The sequence below is a fragment of the Ailuropoda melanoleuca genome, chromosome 6 (genome assembly GCF_002007445.2).
Source record: "Ailuropoda melanoleuca isolate Jingjing chromosome 6, ASM200744v2, whole genome shotgun sequence".
Taxonomy (NCBI): domain Eukaryota; kingdom Metazoa; phylum Chordata; class Mammalia; order Carnivora; family Ursidae; genus Ailuropoda; species Ailuropoda melanoleuca.
In genome coordinates, this window is record NC_048223.1 from 115,501,381 (window position 1) to 115,518,728 (window position 17,348).

General features: G+C 37.9%; 1 protein-coding gene across 1 annotated transcript in view; it reads left to right on the forward strand.

Annotated features, from left to right (window-relative positions):
* The first annotated feature begins 1,266 nt into the window (after positions 1-1,266).
* Positions 1,267-17,348, forward strand: part of CCDC172 (coiled-coil domain containing 172) — a 53,891-nt gene continuing 37,809 nt past the window's right edge. The window contains exons 1-2 of the mRNA XM_002917528.1: positions 1,267-1,345; positions 1,516-1,601. Coding sequence (XP_002917574.1) covers positions 1,267-1,345; positions 1,516-1,601 — 165 coding nt within the window. The remainder of the gene's footprint in view (positions 1,346-1,515; positions 1,602-17,348) is intronic.

The window sequence follows — 17,348 nt, forward strand, 5'->3', positions numbered from 1 at the left end:
CTGTATGTATTCTTTTGTAATACTGTTCAAAAATTAAGTTTTATGCATACATGGCTTAATGGAAACTGAGGTAGAAATTTGGAATAGGTTAAAACTTATAGCCCCAGATACTACAGCATTAATGAAATATTAATTAAGTCTCTTATACAGATGATGTGACAGAATTCACATTTACCTTCTTTCAATTCTAATACAATCTAACTAAAAATTATTTTTTAAAGTTTAGCCAATGTCAATTCTGCTTTCAGGAAAAAAGTCAAATGTTTATTATAATCTTACAATTTTGGCCTACTAAAACTAAAAATGCTTTATTTTTTAATTTAAAAATCCCATGCAAAAGTCCCAAAGGTGCCTTTCATGTTTAAGCTTTAATTAGCAACCGCTTTGGTCTCTGACACATATTGTGCAGATATTGAAGTGTTAATATTACTGAAGCTTGATTACAAAAGGCAATGATTAATTTTAAAGCAGACTAAAAAGATATGCCCTGATTACAAAGGAATGATTAAGGCTTAATGTCAGACATTGCACATTTATAGCAGTCTTTGCCACAGTCAAAGGATAAGACGTTGCAGTTTATATTTAGAATCATGAGTACTTAGTTCTTTACAATGTTGGGTGTTTGCGCCTCAGAGAAAGATCACCGAGTAAGTCCAAGTTAGGCCTTAAGACCTTTGGGGCCACATGGCCAAAGCAAAACACCTGAACGCACGCAGACTGGGCCCAACGAGACGCCGTAGTTCAGAGCCCACCAGGCAAGGCCAACCTCGAGGACGGACCTGCCGCAAGGTCTGCCCACGTTACTGTGAGCAAGTACGCATTGTGGGACAGAGGTTATGAGGACCTTCTCCCTAAAAAGAGAGGGGGTGGAGAGGAAAAGGCCAGCCGCACAGAGGGGTGCTGGCGGGGCGGCTCAGACGCCACGGCCCGGGGCCTCCATTTTTATTAGGCACCAGGACAAAAAGGAAACCCGAGAGGGCCCGGGTCCTTGAATGAGGGGAGCTGCGTTCAGCCAGGGAACGAAAGCAGAGTTTCTGTCCCAGGTGGAGCGAGGGTGCCAGGGGGGATAAACGGTTGTCCTTTGTTAGTGAACGGGGGAAACAAAGGCCGGGAGCCGGGCTGGCGCCCCGCTTCACGCGTCCTGAGCCGAGGCCGATCCGGGGAAAGCCCTGAACAGTCCTCCATCCGCCCTGTGCTTTCCAGGCTCCTGGGACTCCGCTCGCAGGTTTTGAAGGGCGTCAGCGGATCCGCGGGAGCCCGCCTGAGATGAGTTTAGAATCCTTGTTTCAGCACATCATCTTCTCGGAGCATCAGGCCGAGGAGAGTCGCCGCATGATCCGAGAAGGTCGGTGCCTCTGTCACCTGCTGGGGCCTCTGTCTCCCCGAGGTGGAGCTTGGAGCAAAAGGCAGCCCCCCAGGCGTGGTCACAGCAGGGAGGGGGCTCTGCTGGCCATGTGCACAGACATGGGGACTTTAGAAAGACAGAGGTGTTCAAGGATTTCATTTGTATTCCAGTAAGGTCAGAAATAAACAGATGTCGTGAAGAAATGAAGAAAGCAACAGAGGAGCTGAATGAAGAGAAAATCAAGTTGGAATCTAAGGTAGCTTGACCTGTAGAGCACGCCTATTCTCACTTGAAAAAAATCTATTCGAAGTTGGCTTTTTGAAGATATTTTACTATTTGACTAGTCCTTCAAGTAGGAAGCACACTACTGGGCTGGTTAGTGCAGTGCCATGTTGCTGGGTGATAGTTCAAACTTCAGGTCAGAGACACTCATTCTAATAGGCACTTGTCCTAAAGAAAACAGATTAAGTAATGAAGAATTGATTGTCCATGTTGTGCGATGGTTAACTTTTTAAAAGAGCCCGATGTCACTGGAAAAAAATAATTGTTCAATAAGTACTTGGTGCAGTGTATACATTTTGAATAGTAAATAATTTAAGAAGTGTACTGTGTTGATGTAACAGTTGGAATGTAACTTTCCAACGAGTGTCTGCCTTTTTTTTTTTTTTTTAATTCTCTACCTCATTTTGGACATATCTTTTATCCCAAAGTGTCATTTTTTCACTAGCATTTCTCTTTTCTGCATCATTTGAAAAGTTGTGTTATTTTAAATAGAAGCAAGGAAATCCGATGGCTTCTTGAAGGAGGATTTTGAAGGGTGGGTAGAATTCTGGAAAGGCAGAAATAAGTAATAGGAGAAAAGCATTTGGGGCAGAGAGAGGATATGAACAAAAGGGAAATATGCCCAAGGCGTATTGGGAGAGAAATCTAGTCAAAGCAGAGAGCTGATATCTGGGAATAGGAGGAAACCATTCCAGGCTTTTGATCAGGGAGTGTTGTGATCAAAGTGGTTTTAGGAAGATTTCTCTGAGCCCTGGGAGGAAGGGAGCTAAGAACATCATCCAAGTATGCCCTAATGAAGGCCTTGCCTATGGGGAAAGGGGGACGACAGTCATTCAAAAATATTTATTCAACACCTAGAGATAAACTAAGCAAGCCATGTGCAATGGGAAATCTGTTTGAGGAAGTCTGGTTGCTTAAAAAAATGTCTATTTTAACTTAGCTGTGAGGAATTTCTAGTTTTCTTTGTGAACAAAGTAATCATAGATCTCTTCTCTACCTGGTGAGCTTCTGCTCTTCCTTCAAGTCTTACTCAAATGTCACCTTTGAAGCCCTGCCTTGGACAGCTTGGAAAATTTTTTTACTATAGTTCAGGGTACCATGTTATAATTAAAGAAGAGTACTTATTTGCATTTATGTTTGTATCCCTCGCTGTTTTGGGAGCAACATATCTGGAATTTTTTTTCTTAAATCTTTTGTTTCCACAGCTTGTATCCAATGCCTAGCACCTAGTTTACTTCGGTGTTTAAATGAATTAATGAGTACTAATAGTAAGATAATAGGGAGAGTGCTTTTATAATAGATTTTTGGACTGTTACTCAGTGAGACCCTAGGTCCTGTTTTGCTTGTGAGTAGCAGATAAAGTAGCTGCTAACACTATAAGCTGATGGGAAGGGCAGAGCATTAAGAACGTCATGATGTAGCTTTCTTTTTCTTTAAAAAGAATTAAGATACTTTAAGGACTGGTAACTGGAAGCTAATAGAAGTAATAGGCAAAACATGCAATTAGGTAATGCTTAGCTGACACTTACTGAGCACTTACTGTATGCCGGGCAGTATTCTAAATGCTTCACCCATATTAACTCCTTTAACCCTGCCAGGAATCCTGTGATAAGGCACCTTTATTAATCTCCCTTTATGGGTGAAGAAACACAGAGGTTAAATGACTTGCCCATGATACATAATTAAAAACAATTAGGCTACCATAATGAAAGTAACAGTTGAGTAATGACAGCATATTTTATTAAAACAGATTTCACGAGTTCATCTTAGATTTTTTCTTCATGCAATCCACATATGATAATGTATCTGAAGCTTTTGCCATTAGTTTAGGGCAGTTTTTAAAAGGTTAGTTATGTAAGGTTTTTTTTTTTTTTTAAAGATTTTATTTATTTATTCGACAGAGGTAGAGACAGCCAGCGAGAGAGGGAACACAAGCAGGGGGAGTGGGAGAGGAAGAAGCAGGCTCATAGCAGAGGAGCCTGATGTGGGGCTCGATCGCATAACACCGGGATCACGCCCTGAGCCGAAGGCAGACTCTTTTTTTTTTTTTTTAAAGATTTTATTGATTTATTTGACAGAGATAGAGACAGTCAGTGAGAGAGGGAACACAAGCAGGGGGAGTGGGAGAGGAAGAAGCAGGCTCCCAGCAGAGGAGCCTGACGTGGGGCTCGATCCCGGAACGCCGGGATCACGCCCTGAGCCGAAGGCAGACTCTTAACCTCTGTGCCACCCAGGCATCCCTAGTTATGTAAGTTTTTATACAAAATGTATTTTTCCTGGGTTGGTGAAGATATTGACCTGACAGATAACAAATGTTAAAAAAAATTTGTTCTTCATATGTTCTCTTTGAAAAAAAATAGGTTTACTGTTTGTACTATTTTCTTTTTAGAAGCTTGTTTTGTTAAAAATGGAAATGTAATTTGTTGCTAAATACACATACATAAAAAATGTTGACTCAAATATTTATACTTGAGAAAAGACAGAGCAAATCCTTAACATTGTTTAGAAACATCTGCTGAAATTACTAATTAATATAGGCTCTTAAATGTGCATTGTTTTTTAATCGGCTCATATACATGGGTAATAGTGTGATTATATCTTACTAATAAAATTAACATATGAGGTTCACAGTTCGTATAATACTAATTTGTAATTGAAATAATTGGATTTATAATATAGTCAGAATGGTGTATGTGTGTGTATGTGTATGGATAAAGATTTTAAAAGGGGAACCACAATTATAATGTAAATGACTAATGAGAAGAACGGAAGAAGTAATCATAAATTGATTTCTTGTATCTTTTATTCTCAGAGTTAATTATATGTCTGCCAATAACAATGAAAATATATTTACTTGACTATTTGACTTGGCATTTATTGACCAATTTATCAAGTGGAAGCAGCATCGGGAGAAACTAGAACATAATTTGAGTAGGCCAGTGCTTGAGCTATTTGTACAGTGATACATTCAGACAATATTTGGGGCATTTATTTTGGAAGTTGCTTGTGGTTAAAAAATGTATTTAGGAAGTACAGTACTCATTTTTTTTTTTTCTGTTCTGTAAAACCCAGGTAGCATGTAATTAGAACTTGAATGATAGCATTTGCCTTTCAGGGCTCGATGAGTCCTTTAAAATATATGGTTGCAAAAGTCTCAGATTACGTAGTACGAGTACTTCATGAGTTGGAGAGCTACGGTATGGCTGGTTAGGTTTGGTAATATGAAGACAGAAAGACAAGACCATGCCCTGGATCTGCATTATGGCTTACCAATATACCTAAAGCTTCTGATAGTCAAGGAAAGGTTTTATAGTGTTGATGACAGAGCGAATCAAAATTAAGGACTCGTAGAACATTTGTAGTTTCTTCAAAGCATCTAAAATTTCTTTTTTTTTTTTCCTGTTTTAAAAATAGTATATAGTTAAAATTTGGGCATTTACTCTGTAAAGACATATTATGTGAAACCTAACCTAATGCCATACTGTCTTGAGAAGAAGTAAATGGAGGAAAGCTGTTTTGTTTAATTTTTCTTCTCCCAATTTTAACTTACTATATAAACATTATAACAATAATATAATAATACGGCATGAATTCTTTTAAAAGTTTGTTATATTGAAATAAACAAGTAACTTAAGGTGGCTTTTTTTACTTCAAAATGTTCACATTCCTTTTTTTTTTTTTTTTAGTTGATAAAAACCCTCCCAGTTAAGGGACCCTCCTAGTTAGGAACCCTCCCAGACCAGCAGGCAAAGTCTTATCTGTTAGTACTCCATTACCTAATTAGGGAAAGAACAAAATCACAAAATTGTTATCATGTATAATATTGAAATGGAGTTTTGTTATGGAGGTTTCTCTTTTTGTAAAAGTTGCATCAATAAAAATTTATATCCTTTTTTAATTTTATTAATTAAAAGGTTCTTAAAAACATAAATAAAAGGACATTATTTCTTTCCTCTAACATTGTTTAAATAGCAGTAAATGTGAATTATTTAATCTTAATTTTAGAAAGTAACATGAAATTCTGTTTATCACAATTTAACACATACCTACATTTAAGTTCATTTACTGTGACCAGGACTCTTTTAGGGGTAGTTACACTTAGTTGCTTGCATTCTCTCTGACTTTTTCACATGAAAGTCTTTTAAGCAAAATCCCTCCTGTCCTAAACACGTACAGCTGATTTTTTAAGAAAATTGTAGTATAGAATTTTGGTATATTGTCTCTTTTACATTCGCTTTGGTCATATGTACAATTCCATAGCCGGTCAATGTATTTCTGAGTCTGGAGTCCATTCTACAGAGGACTTTTCTTTTACACTCAAAGTACTTCATAGAGCTTTGGTGGATGTTTTCTTCACTCCCCAGTGCTACTTTCAGAACATTTCTCTACCTGCTTATGGTAGCTCATGCTGTGTTCGACCATCTTTTCCCTGCTCTTTTCTGTTATCCTACTGACTCACTGGGTACTCTCCCTTGCTCTTAGAATTTGGTACCTGGTCTCAGGTCCCAGTGTTCTCTTAATTTATTAGGATCTAGAGTCCACTTCTGTCTTCCTCCATTTGTACTTGCCTGTGTATTCATTTCCCTCTTTATTCTTAGATGTCATGGTTGTTGGTCATTCCATTCTTCTTCCTGACTCCTCTCTCCTTTTTTCTCACCCCCCTGGCAAGACTCCAACTCCAAGTGAACCAATTACTTGCTACTGTGTCAGCGCTTGCTACTGTGTCAGCACTCAGCACCCAATTCCAGGGGAGATTGGATCCAGGAATGTGAGCCTCGGCTTCAACTGAGACTTCCACACTGCCTGGAAACACTACTGCATTCCTTTCTCACTCTCTGAAATGACTATTTAAACCTTCACTTTTCTTCTACATTCTATTTTCTCTTCTGAACTATTTAACTCTCAGGCGGTAATTTTGCCTTTTGTATTAGAGAAAATAGAAACCATCCACCAGGAAATTTTTTATTTTCCCACCTGCCAAACTCCAAACCTGCCATTTTCTCCCCTTTCTTCCTGTTATGAAGGAGATGCCCTTCCTCCTGACAAAGGACAATTCTATCTATGCTTCAAATCACGTCATCTCCTGTATCATTATCATCATCATCATTATCGTTGTCATCGTTGTCCTCATTGTTATGCATATTAATGTGAAGGGGCGTATAGAGAGAAATTGAAGATTTAAAGACTAGATAGAAAAGATTATCGATAGTTAAAAGTCCCTGAGGAGGTAGAAGGAGGTTGGGTGGGATCCAGAGCGTAAGGTAAGAATTAGCCTTAGGCAAGAGAGGAGGGCTCCCTCTTCTGTTGTAGAGGCTGAGAGTAAGGGGCACCTGGGTGGCTGAGTCAGGTTAAGTGTCTGCCTTTGACTCAGGTCGTGATCCTGAGGTCCTGGGATCCAGCCCAGCACTGGGATCCCTGCTCAGCAGGGAGTCTGCTTCTCCCTCTCCTTCTGCTCTTCCTCCTGCAGGCGCTTTCTCCCTTGCTCTCTCAAATAAATAAATAAAACCTTTAAAAAAACATGAAAAGTAATAAGTAATATTGAGCAAACATTACTATATATCAGGCCTTACGCTAAACATTTTACAAACCTTAGCTCAATTAACTCTCAAAAAACCGTGTGAGATTGGTAGAATTATTCCCCCATTATTCATTTGAGAAAATTAAGACTCAGAGAAATTAAGTACCTTGCACGAGGTTGCATAAGTGGCAAGTAATAGATCTAAGATTTGAATGTATATGGGGTTAACTAGAGAGCCCTCACTTTTTTTTTTTTTTAAGATTTTGTTTATTTGAGAGAGACAGAAATAGAACAGGAGCAGGGGGAGGGGCAGAGGGAGAAACAGACTCCCTGCTGAGCAGGGAGCCTGATGCCAGGCTCCATCCCAGGACCCTGGGATCATGACCTGAGCTGAAGGTGGGCTCTTAACCGACTGAGCCATCCAGGCGCCCTGAGAGCCCTCACTCTTAACTGCTATAGTATACTGTAAAGAATGGAATAAGGAAAGGATGAGGATATAGGAAAGTTTGTAGACAGTGACAGGAAGCTAAAGGCATGGTTCACACTAAAAGCCACCTAGCTTTGTTCAACAATTTTGATGAGTATGTGTCATATGTGTTTAATGAAATTATTAATAAGAATATTTCATTTCTTTGTTCCTCTGCCTTTACAGTTGGGTGGCCTTATGCAAGCAAGGTAACACCACGAGTTTGCAGAAATTTCCCTGTAATGATAGGGGCTACTCATTAGTAAAGATCTATTTTAGTCAAACAGCAGGTTAGCCCCTGAGGGTTAAGAGTCCAGTCGGAAGTACCACCCCTTCCTTAGAGAGAAGGCTCTATCAGTTTAGGGTGCTTTTGTTTGCAAATAATAGAAATTCAGTTCAAAATGGCTTAAATAATACTGAGAAACGATTGACTTAAATATTTGAAAACCCAACCTTTGATTCAGCAGTTATATCAGTTGGAATTGCATCAGATTGCTTATAACAAAAATATAACCATGGTGGCTTTACCAAATAAGGGGTTATTTTTTTTTTCTGTGTAACAAAGTCTGAAGGTAGGAAATCCACGGCCATTTATTAAAATTGCTCAAGGAAATCTTGAAAGACCCCAGCACATTATTTCTGTTCCACTATCCTTAGCCATGTGGCTTTCATCCTTACAGTCGCAGTACTGCTCCATCCGCAGGTATCACATCTGAATTCCAGCTGGAAGAGGAGAGCATGAAAATCAAAAGACTTGTCATGTGGCTTTATCATTGTTTTGGTGGAAGGGAAGTCCTCTCCAAGGACTTAGTCCTGCATCTTAAGGATTAGAATTTTGTCACATGGTCAACCCTGGAAAACGGAGCCTGGGAACGTAAATACTTTTAACTGGATGCGTTATTGCTCTGAATAAAATTGGAATTTTGTTAATAAAGAAGAACGTCAGAATGCTGATTGCCCTTGTGTTCCCCTAAAAGTAGCTAACAACTCCTAGAGTCGCATGTTTTCTCCTTCTAAATCAGGGAGAGAGAGAAGCAAGTTTGTAGAAGCTTTCTCTGAAAAGCAAAGAAATTATCCTCATCGGATACCTTCTTCCATCTCGTATCCACAAATTGTAACATGTGACTATCCCTGAACCAATAACTGTGGTTAAAGGTAGTGAATTCTCCCAAATTCAGTGGGCTGTCTAGGAATGGTACAGGTTTCCAAAAACTAATAGTTAACCAAGGAAAGGAGGAATGCATGTTTGGGAGGCAACCAGTGTCTACAACAAATGTTTTAGTGGTTAAAGCCGGACTGACCATGTAGAGAGTCCTTGTCGTTGGTTGAAACATGTGAGGTTAATTATGTTTATCATTTCATCTTAGTATGATTTATCATATATGAAAGAATATAATGCAAGGTTTTCTCTTGTAAGTTACCCCTCAGTCAAGCAAGAGTTGTTTTATGTTGGAGTCCTTAAAAAGCCTTTATGTTGTTACATGCACTTAAAATTCCTTTATTTTGAACAAGAGCTCAATGATAGTTTGAGATGCTTGAAGGAATCACCTGATTGAACTGATTTTTAAAAAGTAGACAAAGACATTTAAGAGGTTTAGTTATTATTCCTGGGAGTATGACCTCAGAATTCTAAGCGCTGTTGTGAAAAAGCCACTTATTAACGACCCTCCCAAAAAATCCATACATCTCTAAAACATAATATTGTGATAAAAAGCAACTTATAGAAGGTACATACGTATGATACCATTTAAAAACACACACAACATCTATGAGGGATTATAAATATATAGTGAAATATAATGACATGCATGGAATGGTAAGTAGCAACATCAAGTAGTGATTATCTCTGATGGGGGTGGAAGATAAATGTAATCAGGGAAGGGTATATAGGGCACTTTAGCTGTACACGTAATGTTTAATTTCTTAAGCTGGGGGTGGGGACATAGCTGTTATGTGACTTTTAAAAATAAAGACACATGTTAAAAGTTACAAAGCAGTGTTTTTTAGTCTATTCAAAAAGTTATGCAACCATCACTAATTACAGAACATTTTCATCACCCCAAAAAGAAACCCTATGCACTTAGCAGTTCCCCTCCATTCCCCTCAAATCCCACCAGCCCTAGGTCACCACTAATCTACTCCTGTCTCCAGACATTGCATATAAGTGGAATCCTGTGATAGGTGGCCTTTTCTGACTGGCGTCTTTCACAGAGCATGTTTTCAAGGTTCATCCGTATTGCAGCATGTGTCGTTACTTCATTCCTTCCTACGGCTGAGTGATACTCCATTGTATGGATACCAGATTTGTTTATCCGTTCATCAGTTAATAGACATCGGGTTGTTTCCACTTTTTAGCTATTATGAATAATGTCACTATGAATATTTGTCTACAGTTTTTGTATGAACATATATTTTCAGTTTTCCTGGGTATTCCATCTAGGAGTGGAATTTCTGGGCTGTATGGTAAGGATGGGTTTAACTTTTTGAGGAAATGCAGACTGTTTGCCTAGCAGCGGCACCGTCTGACTTGCCACCAGCAGTACCTGAGGGCTCCAATTTCTCTATATCCTCACCAACACTTGTTATTTTCTGGTTTTGTATTTGTCTTGTTTTTATGTTATAGCCATCTTAGTGGGTGTGGGACAGTATCTGGTTTATACTTTGGTTTTGGTTTATATTTCAAGTTCCTTAATGACATTAATGCTGAACATGTTTTCAGGTGCTTGTTGGCCATTTGGCACATCTATTCTCAAGATGAGCTGCTTGATTAATGGTTGTGTGCATGGTTCCAATTCTTGTATTGGGGGGGCTGGTCTCTGAGAAGTAGTGATCTCTCTTCATGTTGATAGAAATGAAATGATTATATTTCTTAAATGAAGTGAAAAATATTACATATAGCATTTATTGAATTCCTTTTTCTCAACTTCGTTTTCATGATCTTAAGAAAATCCAAAGAATATTTCATGGTAATAGCAGTTTAGAACAAACTCTATAACAGTATGCCATAGCCTTTCTATTTGCAAGTGCTTATAAATCAAAAAAGTTGCATACTTCCTGGCTTGGGTCCACAAAGTGGAAAATCTACTTCACTGTTTCTAATTGTATAAAATCTACCACCAGTGTGCCTATTTCTTTCTTTTCTTCTTTTTTCTTCTCTTTTCCTTTCTCTTTTCTTTCTTTTTTCTCTTTAAAGAGCTACTCTAAGTAAATCGTTTAGCCTGAAATGTTAGAAATGTTCTCAACAGGATAAAAAAAAACAAAACAAAAACAAAACTGCTTTTCCAGGAACTGAGAGAAAGTTTCTCTAATTAAAGAACAGTAAGTTTGTGGCTCAGTATGCAGAAAGCATGAGATTACATTTAGTTTGCTAACCTCCTAAGACTATACAGCACAAAAGGTTGCCCTTTCAAAAGTTTGCCTTTTTGCGTTTTGTGATTTCTTAGAAAATCAATTAACCGTGTTCCTCATTTCTAAATATCTCCAATCGCACCTTGGATAATTATTCATTCAACATTCATCAGGCAACTTCTACATTGCACTGTGAATAATTGGAAATAAATTACGTAACGCCTTTCTACCTTAATTTGAGAGTTGGCATCAAACAGCTTCAAGTGTATACACTTAACTGTAAACTCAAAAGTCTTGATGTTTTCCTTTCTAAAAAATGTTTGTAATAACTTTTGATGTTTTCTGCGCAGTTCTAGAAAGAAAACCTTTTCATCTTTGTCACGAGTATTAGAGCATAAAAATAGGTGAGGCCACCAGGTGTCCTTAGAGTACAGCACTAGGCACTTTTGTGGGGGTAATCTATTTTTCTAAGGGTGTTTGCCTTTGCAGTGGGTTCTTTTGTTCTTGAATATGCCAACCATTCTTTGACATCAGGGCTTTTTGCACTTTCTGTCTGCACTGCCTGAAATGCTCCTTCCTTCAGCTAGGGGTATTTTATTTTGTGTACACTCTTTTCTTTTAGGTCTCTTAAAGCATTCCACTGGAATGTGAGACTTTACATCAAGACAGTCAGTCATATGCAAATCTTGAGGTTGGTTACCTGATGTTGCAGTTGCTGCTTCAGAGCTATGGTTGTTAAAGTGTAATCTGCAGCCATAGGTATCCCCAAGACTCTTTCAGGAGGTCTGTGGGGTCAAACTATTTTCTTGATGCACAGGCATAATTTGCCATTTTCGATGTGCTTGCATGCACAGTGATGGTAAGTAAAGGCAATGATGAGTAAAACTGTTAGTGCCTTAGCACAAAGCAAATCAGTAGCCCCCAGCTGTACTAGTAGTCATTGTATTCTTCCCTGCCATAAACTCCCAGTAAAAAACAAAACCTACCAGTTTCACCACATGCCTTGATTGTTTTCAGGTTGACCATTGTGTATCTGAGTTTTTAATACTGCATGGTGATGAAATGGGAAGTTCACATAAAGTACTTCTGTATTCCAGAGTACAGTGATTGTCTTAAGGGAGAGTACTTATGTGATTGAGTTACAAAATGAACTAGCTCTTTTTTTTTTTTCTGGAACACCATTTTTACTTGAATAACTGATAGGCTGTAGTTATTTAAACTTGAGTACTTGGGAAAATTTTCTCAAAAATGAGGTGACCCTGGCATTTCAAGGCAAACAACTGATAGTAGTAGTAGTATTTTGCGAATGATAATATTTAACCTTTCAAACAAAAGTTAGAATTTTGGAAGACCCCTATCTGTCACTATAAACTTGACAGTACTTTTCCCAATACTTAAAGATTTGTTTGGTGAGTTTATTGATGATATTAATGAATGTTATTTTTAAGTATAATATTATGAAATGTATCAATATTTGGAGGATCAGAATAGTTCAGTGAAGCACTATTTCCCAAATGACCAGCACATAATGTTACGAAACCATGCATGGGTAAAAGATCCTCAGAAAGCACAAGATAGTCCAACAGGGGGCGCCTGGGTAGCGCAGTCATGAGCGCCTGCCTTCGGCTCAGGGCGTGATCCCGGCGTTGTGGGATCGAGTCCCACATCGGGCTCTCCCACTGGGAGCCTGCTTCTTCCTCTCCCACTCCCCTGCTGTGTTCCCTCTCTCGCTGGCTGTCTCTCACATAAATAAATTTAAAAATCTTTAAAAAAAAAAAAGACCAACAGATTTTATTGTAACAGAAGGTGAAAAGTTCACTGAAATGGTTTCAGATTCCACATTGCAACTAACTAAGGACTGCCACTGGTTTAGTTTGGGTGCAGTATCCAGCACCCACAATCATTTGAAAAGGGTATTAAAAGATATTGTGTGAGGCCAGATTTTCTGCATATACTACAACCAAAAAACGTATTGCAAAAGATTGAATAAAGAAGCAGATGTGAGAATCCGGTTGTCTATTATTAAGTCAGACATTAAAAAGATTTGCAAAAAAAATGTAAATGCAACTCTTACTGTTTTTTTTTGGGGGGGGATACTATTTTTTCATAAATATATATTTTTAAACATGCAGTAAATTTACTGTTTTTTTTTTTTTTTTTTTTTAAGATTTTATTTATTTATGACAGAGAGAGACAACCAGTGAGAGAGGGAACACAAGCAGGGGGAATGGGAGAGGAAGAAGCAGGCTCACAGTGGAAGAGCCTGACGTGGGGCTTGATCCCACAACGCCGGGATCACGCCCTGAGCTGAAGGCAGACGCGTAACCGCTGTGCCACCCAGGCGCCCCTACTGTTGTTATTCTTAATGAATTAAATGTTTCTTAAAATTTGTTTCAGTATTTGATGCAGAAAATATTGATAGGTCTAGCTTACAAAAACAATCAAACAAAAATGTCTTCAGTAATTTTTTAAGACTATGAAGTCCTAAAGACAGAAAAGTCATGAGACCAAAAAGTTTGGTAATGGCTACTGGAGAGGATCCTCCCTGACCTCCAGTATATAAAATGTATCACCCCATCCCATCTCTCTCTATTCATGATCCTTTATTTTGTAACACTTACTGCCTCTTGACATATTTTATATTGATCTGTTTATATTTGTCTCCCCCCAATGGAATGTAAGCTCCACCAGGAATACAAATTTATCTAGTTTGTTCACTACTGTTATTCCCAGTATCTAGAACAGTGCTTGAATTGTAGTGGGTGTGTTAAATAAACATTACTGAGTGAATAAATTAAAACTTTTCTCATGGGATTCTGTTTTCTGTTCTCTTCTGTGAATACTGCTTGTTTCATCTGATGGCTTTCTTATGTAATGGTATATTTTCTTAGGAGCTTTAAATTTTTCTATTGTGAACTTATCTTCAGCAGGGCTTATGTTTTCTAGGGGTACCACATATTCCCTTGATAAAAAAGACATCCCTACGGAGCAGTTTCACCCCTGCTGCTGGGACCTTACAAATTTTACTTGTTCAGAACCAGTATTTATGTTAATTTCTGAGCTTAGGATTTCTGCAATACATAAATGAGAGATTTGTAAATCTCATATCCATGGACTGTTCAAGCTTGGGGTTGGAGCTTCTTGGGGATGACTCCTTCCACTCATGGCTTAATGGTGGCAGCTCATTTATATGCTGCTTCTCTAAACCAATGAATAGAGGTTTGTTATTCCACTTGCACAGCTGGCATAGACACTTCTCAATTCCTGATTTTATCCAGTGAGCCCAGTTCCAGCTCCCTCCAATCTTGACTTTTGGTCTTATGTAGGCATTTAAAACCCTAGCCCCTAACACCCATACCCAATCTCAAGGATATCCCTTGGGCTTAAATTCTAGCACACCATTTTTACCCTGAGTCACCTCTTTGTTTCTGGCACGACAATTTCCCATTCTTGCTTTCAGGCTGGCTATGTAAACGGTGTCTATTTTAAATGTAGTTCTATTTTATATAGCATTTCTCTATATTTGAGTAGAAAGTGGGTCCTTCCCACATTTGCTCAGACTGCCATATTAACCAGAATTCTTAACTTTAAAAATTTTTAATGCTTCAACTTCCTCATTCTTGGGTTCTTATTTCTTTTTTATCTTTTGGTCAATCTGTATAATTGTTCAGTAATTTTTCAGGGAAAATATGTGCATGATGGATTTTCTAAGCCATTAAGATCTTAATTTTCTTTCTATTGTTTTCACACTTGAATGAAAATTTGTAGAGAGAATTCTTGGCTCACACCTGTTCTCAGAGAACTCTGTAGATCTAACACTACTGATTTTTAAAAAGTTTTTATTTAAATTCCAGTTAGCTAACATACAGTGTAATATTAGTTTCAGGTATATGGTTTAGTGATTCAGTACTTACATATAACACCCAGTGATTGTCACAATAAGTGACACTACTGATTTTTGAAATTTATTAATGCAGAAGAGAAATATTGAAATCAGCCTGGTTTTTATTTTTTTATTTTTATTTTTAAGGATTTTATTTATTTATATGAGATAGAGCTCACGTGCGCGTACAAGTCGGGAAGGGGGGAAGGGGGGGAAGGCAGACGGAGAGGGAGAAGCAGACTGTCCCCGATGAGCAGGGAGTCTGATACGGGGCTCGATCCCAGGACCTGAGCTGAAGGCAGACACTTAACTGACTGAACCAGCCAGGCACCCCTCAGCCTGTTTTTTAAAAGTCCTTTTTAGGTAACCTGTTTTCATTTTTCTTCCCTGGTCGGTTGTGCAGATTTTTTTTATTCTTATAATTCCAAATGTGTTCACAGATGTACCTGTTAGTTTCGTCTAGACCATGGGTAAGCCTCCCATTTTAACCTCAACTATTACTTGTGATTTCTTTTTCAAGTACCCCTAATCCTTTTAAGATTAGATTTTTTTTTCTCTGTTCTCTGAACCTGTGATCTTCTCAGCAGCCTTGGAGAACTCTTTATACTTTATGTTACTGATTCCATCTTTTGCAGTGTTGGTTCTGTTATTTAATACTCTGTAAATTTAAAAGCTGTGCTGGGCTCTTACTTTTCTTTTTTATATTTCTTTCATTTCCTGTCTTCCTTTTTATCTCAAGTTGTTTTGTTTGTTTGTTTGTTTAATCTTACTGTCTTATGTCCTTACTTGCTCTTGTTTTGGGGGGGATATATATACCTTTGCATTCTCTTGAGGACATCACATAATTGATTAACAAAATTTATCTTTTTATACCCTGTAGCAGTAATATATTACAAAGATTTATAGTATTCTTTCTCTGTAAGCTTTTGGGTATTTCTTTTTTATCTTCCATTATGGTTTGTTTTTTTTTTTTTGGTGGGGTTTATGTTGTTGCCATATGAGAACTGTCCAGACTTACAGCTCGCCAACAGATACAGTATATATGTTGTTCTTTGTCCCATTCCTGTTTGCTCGATTTCTTAAAGAATGAACTGTCTTCTTAAAGCTAAAGCTGCTGGTTGACAAGTTGATGTGAATGTCCCCCTCCCAGTTTCTTGTAGTATACTTGACTGAGGTATGATCTTTTCATGCTCATGTGCCACGTTTCTTACTCTGAGGAGGAAAATGTATGTTTTAAAGAATCTGTGACATTTTATGGTTCTTCCATTAAATGCAGTACATGAAAAATCACTGCCTGCAGCATTCCATTGTTTTATATCCTGACGTTCTGTAGGAATGATGTAGTGATAGCTAAGATAAGGTACTGCCTCCTGAATTGTCAAATAGCATAGAAGTCACCTTATTTCAAAGTCTCTCCCCAGTGAGTCTTTCAGAGTAAGAAGTATCATTACACATGTTCTTGGCCCATCAGTATTTGTGGATTACTGCTCTTTCTCTAATCATATTAGTGTCTAGCTGAATCAGCAGTTCTTTGGAAATGGAAGTTTTATTTGAGGAAAAGGGGAAGAATAATTTTGGAGTATGGGGGTTATTTTGAGAAGTGAGATTTAGGTTGGCTAGAGATTTTGTAACACCAGACGGGTTCAAAAAAGGTGAATGGAAGAGGTCAAAAGCAAACTGGCTCCTTGCAGCTGTGCCTGTGATCTTGATGTTGCTCAGAAGAATATCTCATATAGCCTTTGGTACTTATGTGGTCTTATGAATTGTTATTGCCTGAATTAATATCTCAAGATAAGCTGAAAGGTTGCCTACCTCAGCTTCTTTGATTCAGTCTAGTTTCATGGCTTTAAATATAGTTCAGTTTTTCCTGGTTAAAATTCTAATTAATTCCTCCCCAGAGAAGACAGAAAAGAGGAAGGAATGGGACATATGTGACTGCCACTGTAGGAAAATGGATTAGATTGTTCCTCCAAAATGGTCTTTTTCTCTTCATTATGAGCTCCTCTTCCTCTCCATCTTTATTAGGAACACTTGCTTATGTTGCTACTAGAAGAGTGGGTTATATTATCAGGAAATATGTGGGCCTTCTATCATTATTTTTGATGAACACACAGCAGACTCTTTTTTTCTGAATTGAACTTGCTTTGTTTTAATTCTTCATAAAAGTAGTATGTGTTTATTGCAAATTATTCCAAAAACAGAAATAGGCCAAACACAGAATGAAAACTATCCATAGTTCCACTGTAGAGTTAATATTTTCGTAGGTCTTCTTTCAGAATTATTTAAGTGCATGTATTTTTTTCTGAAATGATTTGCTTTTTTTCCATTTACTGTATCCCACATATCTCAGCAGTTTTTAATGATTACATAGTATTCCACTCAATGGCTGTATCCTTTTAGTTAACTACTTTCCCATTGATAAATATTTACTATTACTATTAATAAATTACTATTATTAATGTCACTGTGATGACAATCTTGCACATGCATCTTGCTGCACTTAGTT